The following is an 18,570-nucleotide window of genomic DNA, read 5'->3' as shown; positions in this document are numbered from 1 at the left end:
TTACTGGCCGTACGCGAGACGAACTGGAGAGGAACGGCTCCGCCACTTGCTCCAAATTCTATGACACGTGCCAAAAGCTGAAACTCGTTATCTCAGCCCAGAAATCTACGGCCATGGTCATACCGCGTCCAGGTACAAACCCCACGAGACGACCTTGTATTAAGCTAATGGGCAGAAACTTGAAAATCACCAAAACGTTGAAATACCTTGGAGTCACGTGGGACCAAGGCTTGACCTGGCTACCACATCTACAAGAAGTCAAAGTCAGAACAGCTAACATTGCAAAGAAAGCCAGGCAGTTTCGGGGACAAAACTGGGGGCAGAACCCTTACATTCAAAAACTGCTCTACTTGACGGTTGCAGAAAGGATTGTACTCTATGCCTCAGCTATTTGGGCACTACCAATGAGCAGCCGTAAAATAAAAGCCCTGTCAGCAATTCAAAGACCTTTTGCTCTCAACATTAGCAAGGCATATAGAACAACCGCGACAAATGCAGCACTTGTGCTTACCGGGCTCACACCCCTTCACATCAGGGCCAAGTTAGAAGCAATATATGAGCGGGTAATAAGATTAAAGGAGAATGCTGCACTCGACACCACAGTCTTCAGCACGCTGCAGTACGAAACACCAGGCAGCACACAGCACGTGCACCCAGCACATAAAAACTCGGGCATACACGTCAAAATAGCAAAGAGATCTACGCCGCGAATAGAGGATGTACCAGTCGCCTCGCAATTCTACACAGATGGCTCCAAACATGATAACGGAGTGGGTTGTGCTTATGCTTATTATGAGCATGGTACACTTCACAGTCAATGGAAAGGTCATCTTGCAGCTCACAATAGTATCTTCCAGGCGGAGGCCATAGCAATTGAAGCGGCAATACAGTACGCACATGACATACAACTTGCACGAACAGAAATCTGCACAGACAGCATGTCAGTGCTGCAGGCATTAAAGAATCATCATCACACATCTCCCATAATCCTGCAAATCCAACAGACATTGCATAGCAACCAGCAATCTAACATCAAGCTAAAATGGGTAAGAGGCCACTCTGGGATCGCAGGCAATGAGATGGCAGATCAACTGGCCAATGAGGCAGCAATCAACAATAATGCACAGGCTGTCTCAGCACTAATCCCGCCGTCATTTTTAAAAAGACAACTAAGAGACATAGGGAATAAACAATGGCAACACGAATGGGAGAATGGAGATACCGGCAGAAGGACTTTCGAGTTCTACCCTGTAGTAGATAAAGAACGCTTACAGGCCATACCCCCTTTAGTAAACTATATCACGGGGCATGGCCCTTTTCCCACCTTCTTTTATAAGCGTGCTATTTCCATGACAGAAGCGTGTGTGTGTGGGGAAATTGGCTCCCGACCACTACATGTTCAACTGTAGCCTCACGACGAGCCATCACCTACCATATCCCACTACGGATATAGTACCTTACAAGAGGTTCATCATCAAACACGCACCTGCGATAAGAAATATATGTAAAATTATACAGCAGCTGAGCGCTCTAGGGCAGGATGTCTGCCAACCAACATAGGAATAATAGATAGCAATAATTCTATGTCTCTATTGTAACTTAGCAGGTGTTATGTCTAAAATTGTAAATATGTAAGTGTATAAGTAACTGTGTAATGTAAGTAATGTAAGTAATAGTGTATTGTAAGTAATTTAATCAATGAGTGTAATACGTCATACTATGTGTACTTTTAACATAACGTAATCGGTAATGTAGTCATTAGCGTGTGCCCCATGTGTATTATTTTAAGTAACGCATATATGATTATAAGGCAAAGTATGTGTGCCTATCTTGTTATATATCATAATGTCATTTAAGAAGTAATAGCAATAATGTAAACTATAAGTAATCCAGTTATAAAGTAACTTAGCAAGTTCGCAATACCATTAGGTTAACGAAGTATACAGTCAGGTTATAACTCTAATAAGTGTAGATTAATGTCGTGCATTATGTATGTGTAGTCTAATGTCATGTGAAGTGTAAGTATGTATGTACTAATTCATGCAAGTATTATGTATAAGTTTAATGTCATGTCATATCATGTATGTAATGTTATGTTTCATGTATGCATTATGGCCTATGAACTCCCAGGTCAACCATTAACATAAGAATCTGTACAGAACCAATGTCAAACTGGAATAGCCCTTGTATGGCCATGTAAACTTTTTCATGAAAGCTCAGTAACTCCCGGTGCGCCCTTGTGGGACCCCAGGGAGTTCTTGTATCTATATAGGGGAGGGCGTGGGACATATGCCTGTTTACCTCCGTTAAACACCAGGCGTCCCCGTCCTCCGTCACCTGTCACCTGTATTTCTTAAATGCTGGAGTCTGACCGTTTTCATTTGTTCTTTTCGGTACCGTCGCATGACTTGTAGAAGGGCTAGGTTTCTCTTCAGTTCTCTGCTTCTTGGGTGGTGGAACGGGTGACGTTACTTCTGGACCTTCTACTTTACGCTTGAGTCCTGCAAGAAACTTTTAAGGATTTCAAAATCATTTTGATTATAATATTTTTTCACCTGGTCGGGACTTGCTTTACAGATTTCCCCTCTCTCGTTCTTAAGGTACAATACGACTCCCTTGATTTCCTGAATTACATAGGGGCCTTCAAATTTTGGAGCTAACTTTGCAGTAAAATTGTCTGGGGCACTTGATAAAGAAAATTTCCGCTTCAACACTTTATCCCCAACTTTAAAATCTGCTTCATAAAAGTTTTCTATCATAATATTACTTTTGTCTAAATCTTGCCGTATCCGAGCTTTTAACCGCCTGGTCAATTAGTGTTTGCACATCTTTCTGTTTAAATTCTTGCTCTCTTTGTTGCACAAAGAATAATTTATCTAATGGCGTAATTAACTTCCGTCCTAAAAATAATTCTGCTGGGGTTTTTCCCGTAGTATCGTGATTTGCCGTTCTTAAAGCACAAGCTAACTCATTTATGTAGCCATCCCAGCGCTTGTGATGTGTGCTAACATAACTTCGAATTATTTTTACAATGTTTTTATTAACTCTTTCTGCTATGTTTGCCTGTGGTCTATACGGAACCATTTTGATATGGCGTATGCCAAGTCCAGTGAATATGTTTTCAAATATTTGGCTAACGAATTGTTTACCGTTATCGCTAATGACTTTTATCGGTGGGGCGTATTTTAAAATGTATCTGTGTAAGAATGCATCTGCGACTGTTTTGGCTGACGCGCGTTCAAGTGGAACAATTTCTGTCCATTTTGAAAAATGATCTACAATTACTAAAAGAAAACGATTTTTATTTAACTCACTCTGGGGGAAAGGACCAAGAAGATCTATGCCTAAAATTCCATTCGGAAATGTAGCGCGAATGCTCTTTAAGTGCTCGGCCGGGCTGTAATTATTATCATTTATTAACTGACATTGATTGCAGGACATACGCAGTTACTATTTTGTATAATTGCGGGAAATATACCGCCTCGCGTACCCTTTTTAAAGTCTTTCTGACCCCTAAATGACCCGCTGTTTTCGCGTCGTGTAATTCCTTCAAAATGCTTAATCTAAGCGAGGCTGGGATGACTGGTTTGTACTCGAGATTTTCGTTTATTGTTTTCGTATAAAATAATAAATTATCTATTATTTCATAGTTTTCTGCTCTATTTCTTATCGCATCGATGTCTGTGTGCTCAAAGCTTTCGGGGTCTTTCAAATATGCATAGATACTTCCAAATTCAGGATCAGCTTTCAATTCAGCAATAATTGTTTCTCTAGAATCTAAAATTTTTGAAGTCAACACAGCGCATTTATGGTCATTGCCTTCATCGTCCAGTTTTATAGGAGAAAAAGCGTCAGCTACATTGTTTTCCTTACCCGGTTTATATTATTATGAGATTATATTCTTGGAGTTTTAAAGCCCATCTTATTAACCTGGGCGTTAGGTTTTTCCCCGAGTAAAGTCTACCAACAGCCGCATGATCCGAAAAGACTGTTACTGGCGCTTTGCCGAAATAAACTCGAAATTTGTATACAGCCATTAATACGGCTAATGTTTCTCTCTCTGTAGCTGTATAATTCCTTTGTGTAGGATTCAGCGTTTTACTAAAAAATGCCAAAGGATGGCCATTTTGCATAAGAACCGCACCCACAGCATAGTCCGACGCATCTGCTGCAATTTCCTGGTTTTCGTCCCCCTCCGGGAATTTCAAAACAGGGGCATTGATGAGCGCTTCTTTTAACCTTTCAAATGTGGTATTTACTTCCGCTGTCCACGTGAATTTACTTTTCTTTCTTTTAATTACTAACAAGTGTTGAACAATATTAGCAAAATATTTTATGAATGACCGATAATAAGAACATAACCCAAGGAAAGAAGAAAGTTTCTTGGCGGTGTTGGGAGGTGGGAAATTCTTGATTGCTTTTATTTTTGAATCTTGAGTTTCTATACCCTTTTGCGAAAATTTATAACCCAGATATTTTAGTTGCGAACTTGCATTTTGAGGCATTAATTGTAAGACCGGCCTCTTTTAATAATTTAAAAACTTCTAGATCTTTAATATGTTGTTCCAACGTACTACTCGTTATAATTATATCATGTAGATAGATTAAAGTCGATTTTCCTAGGACAGGCTTTAGAACAATGTCCATAGCTCTCTGGAATGTGATGGGGCCCCACACAACCCAAAGGGCATGCGTAAAAATGCATAAGTGCCCGATTTTGTTATAAACGCGGTTTTATGTATGTCTTCGGGTCTCATAGCTATTTCATAGTAGCCAGACGTTAAGTCCAAAGTAGTCATGTATCTTGTAGATTTAATCTTTCTAATAATTTCCTCTATAACCGGCAAAGGGTAAATTGGGAATTTAGTAACACTAATAAGTTTTCTGTAATCGATAGCAAACCTCCAAGCCCTTTTATCCGAAGGAGGAAACTCGTTCTTTTTCCTTCATAGTACGACTGGACTCGCGTACTCACTATTTATGGGCGTTATTGTTTTGTTCTTTAGCATTTCCTGAATATGTTCTTCTATGATTTGCTCTTTTTGTTTATCATAGCGATAAGGTTTAGTCCTACAGGGTTTGTCGGCAGTTAACTGTTTCTCATGCGTAACTATTTGACAACTACCAGGCCGTTCTGAAAACAAGTTTGAAAAAGTACTCACCACTTGCTGGATGGCTTGACTTTCATGGTCATTCAAATGGCTAAGGTCGACTTGCGGTTGTTCCACTGGTTCCACCACCCTCCGATCCATCTCCAGCACGATAGAACTTTCCTGAAAATTGAGTTTGGCCCTCGCGGCCCTTAAAAGCTCCATACCTAAAATAAGTGGATTTTGCAAGTTTTTTACTACAAAAATTAATACTTTAAGGCTTTCGTTTTGAACTTGTATTTTTAAAGATAGTTTTCCAATACAATGACAAGTTTGTCCTTGCGCTGCTATGATTTCTGTGTTTTTATTTTTAAATAATCGAAACCTATTAAAGTTCTTAAAAAAATATCACTCATAAAATTACCTTCTGCTCCTGTATCGATGAGGGCTTCTACTGGTACATCGCCAACCAGGACTTGTATAATTGGTAACTGTGAGTTCTTTACGATGACCGTATTTAAGTGTCTTCTTGAGGGTTTTTTCAAAACTTCCGGGGTCTGGACCCTTGCTTTCACAGGCCCCTCTACTCGTTTAAAGCTTTCCTTTCAACTTCTGCCTTCTGGGTACGCGGACGGTTGTTTTCAAATTTCCTTTTTGGGCCTTGACCTTCGAGCTTCGATGAGTTAGCTTGATAGTTCTTTCCCCCATAATAGCGGTTTGCATTTCTGGTCTGCTCATTTGAAGATTGCCTTCGGATACTTTGAGAATACGATGCTTCTCTAGATTTTCCCGCTATTCTGCGATTTTGGAACTTGACCGCCAATTCGAAGAGCTCCTGCAATGTGCTTGGGTTTCTAATTTCAAAGTAATCTTGAACTGCAAGTAGCAATCTTGGTAAGATTATTTCAATAATCTCCGCGTCGGGTTTTTTCCCATACAGCATATCCGTCAGCTTAATTTTTCGCAGAATAAAGTCCGTCAATTCTTCTATATTCCGTTGATAAAAACTATATAGTTCGGCTTCTAGCCTTGCTCGATCTTTCACTATGGGGAAGGCCTTTAATAACGATTTTTTGAAATTTTCAAATGTATATATCTGGCCTCCGAATTCCCCTAATAAAAATTTGCGTATATTCTTCCACCATGGCGCGGCCTGTCCTCTTAGTGCAGATGTGGCGATGGCAACTTTTTGTCTTTCAGGCACAGGGTAGAGCTGGAAGTGATTTTCTAGGCCTTCTAGAAATATCGCCATCGAATTTTTTCCGTCGAAATTGACGTTTGGCTTGATTGACGCTCTCATCGCCTGGACCAGGTATCCAAATCCTTTCAATTGGCTTGCCATTTCTTGTTGTTGTCCAACAGCTTCCATCCAATTTTCGGCCATTTCAGTTCGACAAGTGTTCGGGCGCCAATTTAATGTTGCGCGCTTCCAACCTGCACGCAACAATAGTGGTGACTGCTAAGAACTGGAAAGTAGACAAAGTCTTGAGAAGGGTTTAAATCCCTTTTTATTCAACTTTAGAAATTACAAATGCGTGCTCTTGACGCTCACAAACTACGCCGACTCAGCGGTAAAATAAAAATAAGAAACTAAGAAAAGAATGGTAACAAGTGACTAACTACGAGGCTTTCTAAACATAACTAACCTAACCGCGTTCTGAGATACCGCTGATAATTCAGCAAACTTCTGAATATTACGTTGAAAGATTAACAATCTGCCGAGGCAAGCACACAGGCCGAAACGCGTGGTTCTTCAATTTCTAACTAGCCACCTCCACGCTCGTGAAGCAAGAAAACACTCTTTCGAACTCGTTTCCCTTCTATTTAACTCAGATTACTTCCGCTGACAATTTGAATCCTTGCGCGTTCTGCTAAAATTTACATACTCTGGCATTGGCATTTCCAGGGGAAAGTAAGGCTTGACAGGAAAGATAGTTTAAACTTAAAATAAATGTTAGTTAAAATAAATATAAACCCTACAATGTAATTAAAATTCGTTTAATTTTTTATGTGTTAATCGATTTAATTAACAGAAGAAAATTTATATTCGTTTTTAATAATGAAATGTGTCTGAATTTGTATAATATTTATCTTATTATCCACAAATTAAACAAAATTTGGGACTCGCATTAATGAGATGGATGAGATTTCTGATTCTTGCACAGCTTTTCTGTGTTTTAATGTACGCTACTAAGCTTCAGATCGGTCAAGTCGATTTCGATCCTTTGTTTTACTATTTGAGTTAGTGATGAAATAGATTTCGACTCTCCGTTATTTGAAACGTTCTGTGTAAATGAACAACTCACATAAGTTTTTGTTCGGATACTTTGAACAAACAGTATATATTTAATAAAAATAACAAAATAACTGGATATTCAATATTTCTTTAACTTTTTCAAAGACACCCGAAACGCCCCAGCATTCAGACATCAGCAGGTCGCCCGAACGCCTGCGTTCATTTTCTACCTAGTGCTTTCCCTCGTCACGTTAGTGTATGGCTCATGGTTTCGGGAGTTGTTAAATGACATGCCAATCATTCTTTTGGAGGTAACTCTGTTGTTTGAATGCACTTGCCCTCTCCTTTATTTAGCATCAACGTTTAGCTATTGACGCCAACGAGATATATACTGGTAGAGGGCGTATTTGCAACCTATAACCGGTTCTAGCATTAGTGTCACATGACTGCTGCTCGAATTCCGAAAGTCCGGAAAAACTTTACATTGATTTCTATGGGACGAAAGACTGCTGCTGTGCTTGGTCACATAAAATTTAATAAAAAATGGTTATCCGCTGCAGCGCCTATGGATGTAAAGAAAGTTTCGTGAAAGGAGGACTTGTAACCTTTCATAGGTAATTTAAAACTGCATGATTTATTATTTTATTTCCAGTATTTTTGTCATTTTACTATCTCTGTTGAATTGGTTGAAAAGTTTCAGCCATATTGTATAAGAAAATTGCCGCTGTATATGAATTTTCAGCTTGTATTATTAGCATTGGCGTTTTTCGGCGACCAACCCTGCTACAGCAACCTGCTAGTTTTGTTTTGGACGTCATTTTGTTTTCACGAAGTAAAGGCATGTTTTCTTTTTTTACTCGACATTTTTTCCAACAATCTGCTAACCGAATTACTCTTATGCTAGAACTTTTATGGAACAAAAATGCAATCATGACAAAGATTAGGTGCGAAATTGGGAGAAAGTGCAGAATCGCAAACTGCTTGCCGCGTTTTTAAGAATTGCACATACATGGTATCTATGTACACGTCGACCTATTTTCATTTAAAAAAATTCCCAGTTAATTCTGGGATGTTTATCGTAATTAATATGATGTGAAAAATGACAAAAATGGCATTGCGCACACTCTTTATCTATGTACACATCGACCTATTTTCACTTAAAAAGTCAAAGAAAATTGACAAAAGTCCAATTCTTCTTACTCTTGTAAAAAGCGCCAAACAAATTAGTGGGCAATTCTGCACTTTAGCAGCGAAATTGTTTCTAAGTGCTTATTAGCTAAAATTACGATCGGAATTTTCCGGAAAAAGTCGCATTACATGTCTCATGATCTCTCATTTCTCTGAGACAAAATAATCTGTGATTCGAACTGTGTACTTCTCAGATTATTGTTAAAGTCCTAGCTAGTAACCTTTATCGCCTTACCAAAATGTCGCCAAACTACCTGTTATCATATTCTAAAGATTAGCAGCTTTTTGTTCAAAATGTGCGTCCTGATCACGTTTAAAAAATTGGTGTTCATACAAAATAGTATATTTTTGTTTTACTTAATTTTTGAGTGTTTATTTGTAATTAATCCACTTACTTTATAGTAAATACTATATTTAAATGCACATTTCATAATGTGTTTATTTAATTGGGATACAGGAATAAAATAGAATATGTATTGTCATATTTGAATTTATAATTCAGAAAGAAAATTTTATTTTGGAAATGTACATTTTACAGCTGATCTGCAAAATATGAAATCTTACTAAATTTAATGTATAACAGTATACAGTTAAGGCAGTAGCTTCCAAGTTTGCATGAAATTATTTTCTGGACATTGCTGAGTTTATAAGCACTTTAATATACAAGTAACTGAATAAAATGGGCATTTACAATCAGTGAAGGATCTTTTTAAAAATAAAAAATTCTTTACTACCGTACATTTCCAGAATGCAAGTACTATTGGTGACACCGAAAGGTCAAAGGTAAATGAAATTCTCCCAAAAACTATTTCTGACTTTAAATTAAGTAAAATTATGTTTACTTAAATATAAGAAAGTAAAATATTTTTCTTTAATAAGATTTCAGTATAATTTATCTTTTTGTATCACAAACTATACTATAAGTTTGGACAGTAATAGTTTATAGTTCCAGCTGTACAAGGGGTGATCTGTCAACAGTCTGTACAAGGGGTGATCAAATGAAAAGGTACGAAACGACACAGTGGGCATAAATGTAGACTTTATTCAAAATATACACCATAGGCCTGAGCACAACGATCCCACTGATGAACAAGCCGCAGGATTCCTTGTTCGCAGAATTCCTGTGGCCGTGACGAGACCCAGTCCTTCACAGCGTCCTTGAGTACGTCGTCCGAGTTGAAGCGTTTCCCTTATAATGTTGCGAGGCCCCAACTTGTCAGCAACAGAAGTAGTGACTGCTATGAACTGTAAATTACACAAACTCGTAAGAAGGATTTAAATCCCCTTTTTATTCCACTTTAGAAATCACAGCTGCGTTCACTTGACGCTCAAAAACTACGCCGACCCGGCGGTTTAACAAAATAGAGAAAAAGTGCAACTAAAAATAAATGACAGGATGAATAAATAACGATATTACTACCTACGAGGCTCTATAATCGTAATTAACTTAACCGCGTTCTAAGATATAGCTGAGATTCAGCAAACTTACTGATTAAGAAGTTGAAAGATTCAACGAACTGCCGAAATAAGGCACACAGGCCGAAACTCGCGGTTCTTAAATTTCTTCCTAGCAACCTTCACGCTCGCGATTCAAGAAGCACACTTACAATCTCGTTTCCCTTCTATTTAAACTCAATTTACTTCTGCTAAAATTTGAATACTCTGCGCGTTCTACTACAATTTACATACTAGAGAATATTGGCTGCCCTGCTCTGGGAACTTAAGCCCACTACAGGTCCACTCTCCCTTTGGGCACGTCGTGGAGGTTCAATCTCCACTGTTACCCTCCAGAAGAGCAGCGCAACACCTGGGGTCAGGCCCCAGGCAGCACCGGTCGTCTAATGCTCCTACCAGTCGCTTGGGCGAGCCCGTCGCAGCGGGACATTACCCAGCGACCCCGGGGGAGACCCCCGGGTTACTAGAACCACGCCGCGCTAGGACGTGCCAGACTCCGGGGCCGGCCAATAAGTGACCTTACCCAGAGCCTTCAGAACCACCAAGTTCATAAATTTTATACCGCCGTGGCCGAGACTGCCTAGGTACAGATCCTAGCCAGTAGCTTCGCAGAGTTCTCTACGTCGACCCCGGGGGGGGAATATACATACTCTGGCATTGGCAATTCTAGGGGAAAGTAAAGGCTTGACGGGAAAGATAGCTTAAACTTAAAATAAATATAAACCCTACATTTGCCGCTGCCAGAATTTGGTAAACTTGGAAGCAGGTCCTAGAAACGACCTGTTGAAAAGTTTCCACAATTCTGAACTAAATTTTAAGAGCCTCGTTTACATAAAAAAAATCTGTTATCTCACAAAAGGTAGAATAAATTTCTGTAGATACTTATTTAATTCTCTCTTCTTACAACAACCTTTCCTGGACTTCAGCAATCAATCTGTTCTCTTCCTCCCAGCATCTGGAAGGAATAAGTATCAGTATCTTTCTAAATACATTATAATTTACACTTTCTTGACACTGAATAAGTTTTTGTTTTTGAACGATTTATTTTCCTTAGTTACTGCTTAATTCACATTCATTCAAGTATTCAAACATGAATTTAACTTTACCCTGGCTCTCCACCATGTGTGGTGTCAAAGGGGAATTTGTGTTTTAGTATTGCAACACTTCCCCTAACCACAATGATTTGTTAGAATTCAACGACCAAATAGACACACCTTACTAGACATTCTACAACTCGATGAGCTACTTTAACATTCTTAAAATTCAAGTGTAGGTGGAGAACCCTACAAAACACATTCATTCTAAATTCCCCCTCATTCATCTTTAGACATGCAGGCTTTCGCTCTAAAGCATGATTTTATCTACAGTTTAATACTTAAATTTGAATTCATTGCTTTGAGCATTTACTTTTAGCATCTAAAATTTTATGATTCTAGACTAAATTCTGCTTTTACATAACTTTTAAGTATTTACGTATATTTACAAAATTCTAATACATATGATTTTTACAATTTACCATAACATGAATAAGATAAAAATAAAATTTACTTCACGCTTTCTTCGCCAAGCTGGCGGCACTGAAACTAAACTTTTCATTAATACAAGAATACGAAGTTATTTTACTTTCGGCTAAATTTTGGCTTTAACATAACAGAATTAGTCTTTCGACCAACAGGAACTGCTTGCTCTTAGATTTTACACTTAAAGAAAATAATGTTTTTGCCTTAGCTAAATAATGTAAAACAAAACTAAGTCTCAACCGAGACAAATTGACTTCCGTCAACGCGTAGAACTTCGTATTTACGCATAACATTTCAGAACAAAAGAAAATATTATAGAAGATTTTAACTTATCTTTGACTTTTCGATGCTTGGAACTCCGACATCCTCTTCTGGCAAAATTGATCCCAAATTATAGAATTCATGGAAGTCAATCTTCGCTTTTGGGTTCTTTGAGTTTCCTCCATGGTGACTTTTCTTTTTCGCCCTCTGTACGCCGGCCTCTTGGGGTGGTAGTCTTCGGGTTCCTGTCTTTTCCGTTTGGCCCCTGGACGGCTGGTCTTAGCGGCCTCCGGTCCGGATTCTTGCTTGAATTTTTTCTGTTGGTGCCAATCTTTTCGTTCCTCCTTCTGTCTTTTTCTTCTCGTGAACGGCGGCCTTGTTTGCTCCTGACTATCTGGCCCTGGAAGTGATTTCCTCGACGCAGAATTTCTACTGTGGAAAGTTGTATCTGGTCTTTTCCTATTTACCAAAGATTCTTTACGCGGCGGCGTTGATTTCCTACACTTCTTGAATGCTGGAGTCTGACCATTTTTCTTCCTTCTTTTCGGGACCCTAGAATGACTTGTAGAAGGGCTAGGCTCCTCTTCTGTTCTCTGCTTCTTGGGTGGTGGAGCGGGTGGCGTTAATTCTGGAATTTCCACTTCTTTTGCGCTTGAGTCCTGCAAGAAACTTTTAAGGATTTCAAAATCATTTTGATTATAATATTTTTTCACGTGGTCGGGACTTGCTTACAGGTTTCCCCTCTCTCGTTCTTAAGGTACAATACGACTCCCTTGATTTCCTGTATTACATAGGGGCCTTCAAACTTTGGAGCCAATTTTGCAGTGAAATTATCTGGGGCAGTTGATAAAGAAAATTTCCGCTTTAACACTTTATCACCTACTTTAAAATCTCCTTCACGGCGTTTTCGATCATAGTAAAGTTTCTGTCTATTTCTTGCCGTATCCGAACTTTTAACCGCCTGATCAATAAGTTTCTGTATATCTTTTTGTTTGAATTCTTTTTGTTGCACAAAGAATAATTTATCTAGTGGCGTAATTAACTTACGTCCTAAAAATAATTCTGCTGGAGTTTTTCCAGTAGTATCATGATTTGCTGTTCTTAAAGCATAGGTTAACTCATTTATGTAGCCATCTCAGCGCTTGTGATGTGTGCTAACATAGCTTCGAATTATTTTTACAATATTTTTATTAACTCTTTCTGCGATGTTTGCCTGCGGTCTATACGGAACCAATTTGATATGGCGTATGCCAAGTCCAGAGCAAATATTTTCAAAAATTTGGCTAACGAATTGTTTACCGTTATCGCTAATGACTTTTATCGGTGGGGCGTAATTTAAAATGTACCTGTGTAAGAATGCATCTGCAACGGTTTTGGCTGACGCGCGTTTAAGTGCAACAATTTCTGTCCACTTTGAAAAATGATCTACAATTATTAAAGTAAACGATTTTACCCGGCTGGGCTGTAATTAATATTTATTAATTGACATTGATTGCAGGACCTCACATACGCAGTTACTATTTTGTATAATTGCGGGAAATATACCGCCTCGCGTACCCTTTTTATAGTCTTTCTGACCCCTAAATAACCCGATGTTGGCGCGTCGTGTAATTCCTTCAAAATGCTCAATCGAAGAGAGGCTGGGATGACTGGTCTATACTCAAAATTTTCGTTTGTTGATTTCGTATAAAACAATAAATTATCTATTATTTCATAGTTTTCTGTTCTACTTCCTATTGCGGCGATATCTGTATGTTCAAAGATTTCGGGGTCTTTTAAATAAGCATAAATACTTCCAAATTCAGGATCTGCTTTCAATTCAGCAATAATTGTTTCTCTAGAATCTAAAATTTTTGAAGTCAACACAGCGCATTTGAGTTCATTCCCTTCATCGTCCAGTTTTATTCGGGATAGCGCGTCAGCTACATTATTTTCTTTCCCTGGTTTATATTTAATTATTATGTTATATTCTTGAAGTTTTAAAGCCCATCTTATTAACCTGGGCGTTAGGTTTTTCCCCGAGTAAAGTCTACCAACAGCCGCATGATCCGAAAAGGCTGTTACTGGCGCTTTGCCGAAATAAACTGGAAATTTGTGTACAGCCATTAATACGGCTAATGTTTCTCTCCCTGTAGCTGTATAATTCCTTTGCGTAGAGTTTAAAGTTTTACTAAAAAATGCCAAAGGATGGCCATTCTGCATGAGAACCGCACCTATGGCATAGTCCGAGCATCTGCTGCAAATTCCAGGTTTTCGTCCCCTTCCAGGAATTTCAAAACAGGGGCATTGATGAGCGCTTCTTTTAACCTTTCAAATGCAGTATTTGCTTCTGCTGTCCACGTAAACTTACTTTTCTTTCTTTTAATTGCTAACGACGGTTCAACAATGTTCGCGAAATCTTTTATGAACAACCGATAATAAGAACATAACCCATGGAAAGAAGAAAGTTTCTTGGCGGTATTGGGAGGTGGGAAATTCTTGATGGCTTTTATTTTTGAATCCTGAGTTTCTATACCCTTTTGCGAAATTTTATAACCCAGATATTTAATTTCTTTAGTCGCGAACTTGAATTTTGATGCGTTAATTGTAAGACCGGCCTCTTTTAATAATTTAAAAACCTCTTCCAAATCTTTAATATGTTGTTTCAACGTACTACTCGTTATAATTATATCATCTAGATAGATTAAAGTCGATTTTTCTAAGACAGGCTTTAGAACAATGTCCATAGCTCTCTGGAATGTTGACGGGGCCCCACACAACACAAAGGGCATGCGTAAAAATGCATAAGTGCCCGATTTTGTGATAAACGCGGTTTAATGTGTATCTTCAGGTCTCATAGCTTTTTGATAGTAGCCAGACGTTAAGTCCAACGTAGTCATGTATCTCGTAATCTCGTAGACTTAATCTTTCTAATAATTTCCTCTATTACCGGCAAAGGGTAAACCGGGAACTTAGTAATACTATTAAGCTTTCTGTAATCGATTGCAAACCTCCGAGCCCTTTTATCCGAAGGAGGGAAATCATACTTTTTTCTACATAGTACGACTGGACTCGCGTATTCACTATTTATGGGCGTTATTATCTGGTTCTGCAACATTTCCTGAATGTGTTCCTTAATTATTTTTTCTTTCTGTTGATCATACCTGTAGGGTTTAGTTCTATAGGTTTTATCGGCAGTTAGTTGTATATCATGCGTTACAATTTGACAATTACCAAGCCGTTCTGAAAACAAGTTTGAAAAAGTACTCACCACTTGCTGGATGGCTTGGCTTTCATGGTCATTCAAATGGCTAAGGTCTACCTGCGGTTGTTTCGGTGGCTCCACCACCCTCTGATCAATTTCCAGCATAATCGAATTCTCCTGAAAATTTAGTTTGGTTTTCGCGGGCTTTAGAAACTCCATGCCTAAGATGACTGGACTCTGCAAATTTTTCACCACAAAAATTAATACTTTGAGGCTCTCATCATTTACCTGTATTTTTAATAATTTCCCGATACATTAACAGGTTTTTCCTTGCGCCGCTATAATTTCTGTGTTTTTATTTTTAAATAATCGTAACCTATTAAAATTCTTTTTGAAAAATTTATCACTCACAAAATTACCTTCTGCACCCGTATCAATGAGAGCTTCCACTGGTACATCGCCAACCAGGACTTGTATAATCGGTGATTGGGAATTCTTTACCACGACCGTGTTTAAGTATCTTCTTGAGGGTTTTTTCGAAACTTCCGGGGTCTGGACCCTCGCTTTTACAGGCCCCTCTACTCGTTTAAAGCTTTCCTTTCAACTTCAGTCTTCTGGGTACGCGGACGGTTGTTTTCAAATTTCCTTTTTGCGCCTTGACCTTTTAGCTTCGATGAGTTAGCTTGATAGCTCCTTCCCCCATAAGAGCGATTTGTGTTTCCGGTCTGTTTATTTGAGGATTGCCTTCGGTGACCTTGAGAATACGATGCCCCTCTAGATGTTTCCGCTTTTCTTCGGTTTTGGAACTTGACCGCCAACTCGAAGAGTTCCTGCAAGGTGCTTGGATTTCGGATTTCTAAGTAATCTTGGACAGCAGGTAGCAATCTTGGTAAGATTATTTCAATTATCTCCGCATCGGCTTTCTTCCTATACAGCATGTTTGTCAGCTTAACTTTTCGCAGAATGAAGTCCGTCAAATCTTCTATATTACGTTGATAAAAACTATACTGTTCGGCTTCTAGCTTTGCTCGGTCTTTCACTATGGGGAAGGCCTTTAATAATGATATTTTGAAATTTTCAAAGGTATATGTTTGGCCTCCGAATTCTCCTAATAAAAATTTCCCTATACTCTTCCACCATAGTGAGTCCTGTCCTCTTAGAGCAGACGTGGCAATGGCAAATTTTTGTGTTTCAGGCACAGGGTATAACTGGAAGTGATTTTTCGAGGCCTTCTAAGAACTTCGCCACCGAATTTTTTCCGTCGAAATTGACGTTTGGCTTGATAGATGCTCTCATCGTTTGGACCAGGTATCCAAATCCTTCTAACTGGTTCGCCATTTCTTGCTGTTGGAGTTGTACAGGAGCTTCCATCGAGTTTTCGGCCATCTCAGTTCGTAAGATGTTCGGGCGCCAATATAATGTTGCGAGGCCCCAACTTGTCAGCAACAGAAGTAGTGACTGCTATGAACTGTAAATTACACAAACTCGTAAGAAGGGTTTAAATCCCTTTTTTATTCCATTTTAGAAATCACAGCTGCGTTCACTTGACGCTCACAAACTACGCCGACCCGGCGGTTTAGCAAAATAGAGAAAAAGTGCAACTAAAAATAAATGACAGGATGAATAAATAACGATATCACTACCTACGAGGCTCTATAATCGTATCTAACGTAACCGCGTTCTAAGATACAGCTGAGATTCAGAAAACTTACTGATTAAGAAGTTGAAAGATTCAACGAACTGCTGAAATAGGCACACAGGCCGAAACTCGCGGTTCTTAAATTTCTACCTAGCAACCTTCAAGCTCGCGATTCAAGAAGCACACTTACAATCTCGTTTCCCTTCCATTTAAACTCAATTTACTTCTGCTAAAATTTGAATACTCTGGGCGTTCTACTACAATTTACATACTCTGGCATTGGCAATTCTAGGGGAAAGTAAAGGCTTGACAGGAAAGATAGCTTAAACTTAAAATAAATGTTAGTTAAAATAAATATAAACCATACACCCTTTCAGGTGTTTCTTCAGTGGACCAAACACATGGAAATTGCAGGGCGACATATCCGGACTGTAGGGCGGATGGTCCAAAGTCTCCAACTTGAACATGGCTAGTTTCATATGTGTGACTCTGGACGTGTGGACGCGCGTTATCATGGAGCAAAGCTACACTCTCCGTGAGCAGCCCCGGTCTTTTGTCCTTGATGGACCTGGGTAGGCATCGAAGTGTCTCACAGTACATATCGGAGTTAATGGTTTTTCTGTGCTCGAGGAATTTCACAAGTAGCAGACCTTGAACGTCGAAAAAGACGGTGAGAAACACCTTACCTACTGACGCCACGGCTTTGAACTTTTTAGGGGGAGGTGACGACGCATGCTTCCACTGAATGCTGCCCCGCTTTTTCTCTGGCTCGTAGTGATAGCACCAGGTCTCATCACCTGTGACGATCCGCTCCATGAAAGCGGGGTCTTCCTGATACCAAAACAAATGTTGCAGTGCTAGCCCCATACGCAGTTCCTTTTGCTGGTCGGTGAGTTGCTTCGGAACCCAAGCGGCACACACCTTCGGATATCGCAACCTGTCGTGAACAATTGTGCACATTGTTCCATAGCTGACATTCACCTTCACCATTCGCAATGTGGCACGCCGATCACTTCTCACTAGGTCGTCCACCTTGTCGAGATCGTTCGTGATGACAGTGTTTGCCTGGCCTAATCTCGGGTCATCACCCACACTCTCACGGCCTGCACGAAAACGGGCACTCCATTTTCTGACAGACTTGTCAGAGACACATTTATCCCCGTGAACTGTCACCATCCGGTGATGAATAGCTACCGGTTTCTTACCTTCCGCAGTCAGAAATCGGATAACACCTCGCTGCTCCTCAGTAGTCGAATTTTGCAACGCGAACGCCATCCTCGCCTTATACGGACTGCCGCATCATTTGGACGCCGCTTTTGATAAGAGCTCTGCTCTCTCCTGCGCATGCTCCGATCCCAGTCAGAGATTCCAATCGCATCCCAAGATGTCTCGCTACGTTCCTACGCTACGTAAGTGCAGTATCCGACTCCAAAGGAGTGATATCCCACCTCCCTCTAATGCCAAAATGGCACCAACCTCGAAGGAGAGACTTTTCGCTCTAGTAAAAAGCGGTCCTTTTTCACACAAAAAAAGGAGTGACCCTTTCTTCGTTCGCTCTTCTTGATAGCGAGATATCGCCCGATATTCGGGTGAAACCACACACATTACAAGGAGTTATAATATTCTACTCACTCCTTGATGGTGCGATTTTTATATACTTATTTTATATTTATTTTATTTGCAAACTAAAAATTGGTATTTTCTGTATGTAAATTTTATGGCTGAGGTAAAGTTTTAGATTTCTGGTGTATTACCTCTTGAAAAAATATTTTACACTACTTTTTAACATGCTATTGTGATTTTAAATATCTGATATATACATCTGTTTAGATTTGCTACCTATGTACCTAAAAAAACATTTACTGGTGATGAAGAAGATTATGAAACAAAGTACACCATCACTGAAATAAAAAGCACAATTTAAAGATAATCATATCTTCATTGTTTAGACATATAGTTTTTTTTTTTTTTTTTTTCTTTTTTCCAAATCTAACGAA

At 39.2% G+C, this 18,570-nt stretch overlaps 1 protein-coding gene across 1 annotated transcript; it reads right to left on the bottom strand.

Moving 5' to 3' along the window:
- Nucleotides 1–1,428: 1,428 nt before the first annotated feature.
- On the bottom strand, nucleotides 1,429–17,848 carry LOC146999300 (histone-lysine N-methyltransferase SETMAR-like). The gene is made up of 2 exons (XM_085818205.1): nucleotides 16,986–17,848; nucleotides 1,429–1,486 (listed from the first exon to the last, which is right to left on the bottom strand). Exons 1-2 carry the CDS (start codon nucleotides 17,846–17,848, stop codon nucleotides 1,429–1,431), a joined length of 921 nt encoding a protein of 306 aa, XP_085674331.1.
- Nucleotides 17,849–18,570: the final 722 nt, after the last annotated feature.

The sequence above is a fragment of the Stegodyphus dumicola genome, chromosome 1, assembly GCF_044657685.1.
Source record: "Stegodyphus dumicola isolate Sdum_Otavi_A_Nest chromosome 1, ASM4465768v1".
NCBI lineage: Eukaryota > Metazoa > Arthropoda > Arachnida > Araneae > Eresidae > Stegodyphus > Stegodyphus dumicola.
The sequence above is the reverse complement of the archived record's forward strand: the minus strand, read 5'-3'. Positions and strand labels throughout refer to the sequence as shown.

Excerpts from the sequence above, each read along its gene's own strand:
- LOC146999300 (XM_085818205.1), bottom strand. The coding sequence starts at position 17,848 with ATGGCGTTCGCGTTGCAAAATTCGACTACTGAGGAGCAGCGAGGTGTT. Across the intron at positions 1,487-16,985 it reads CAGTCCGGATATGTCGCCCT|GTGCGTGTTTGATGATGAAC; the intron begins GCAATTTCCATG and ends TTCTTATCGCAG.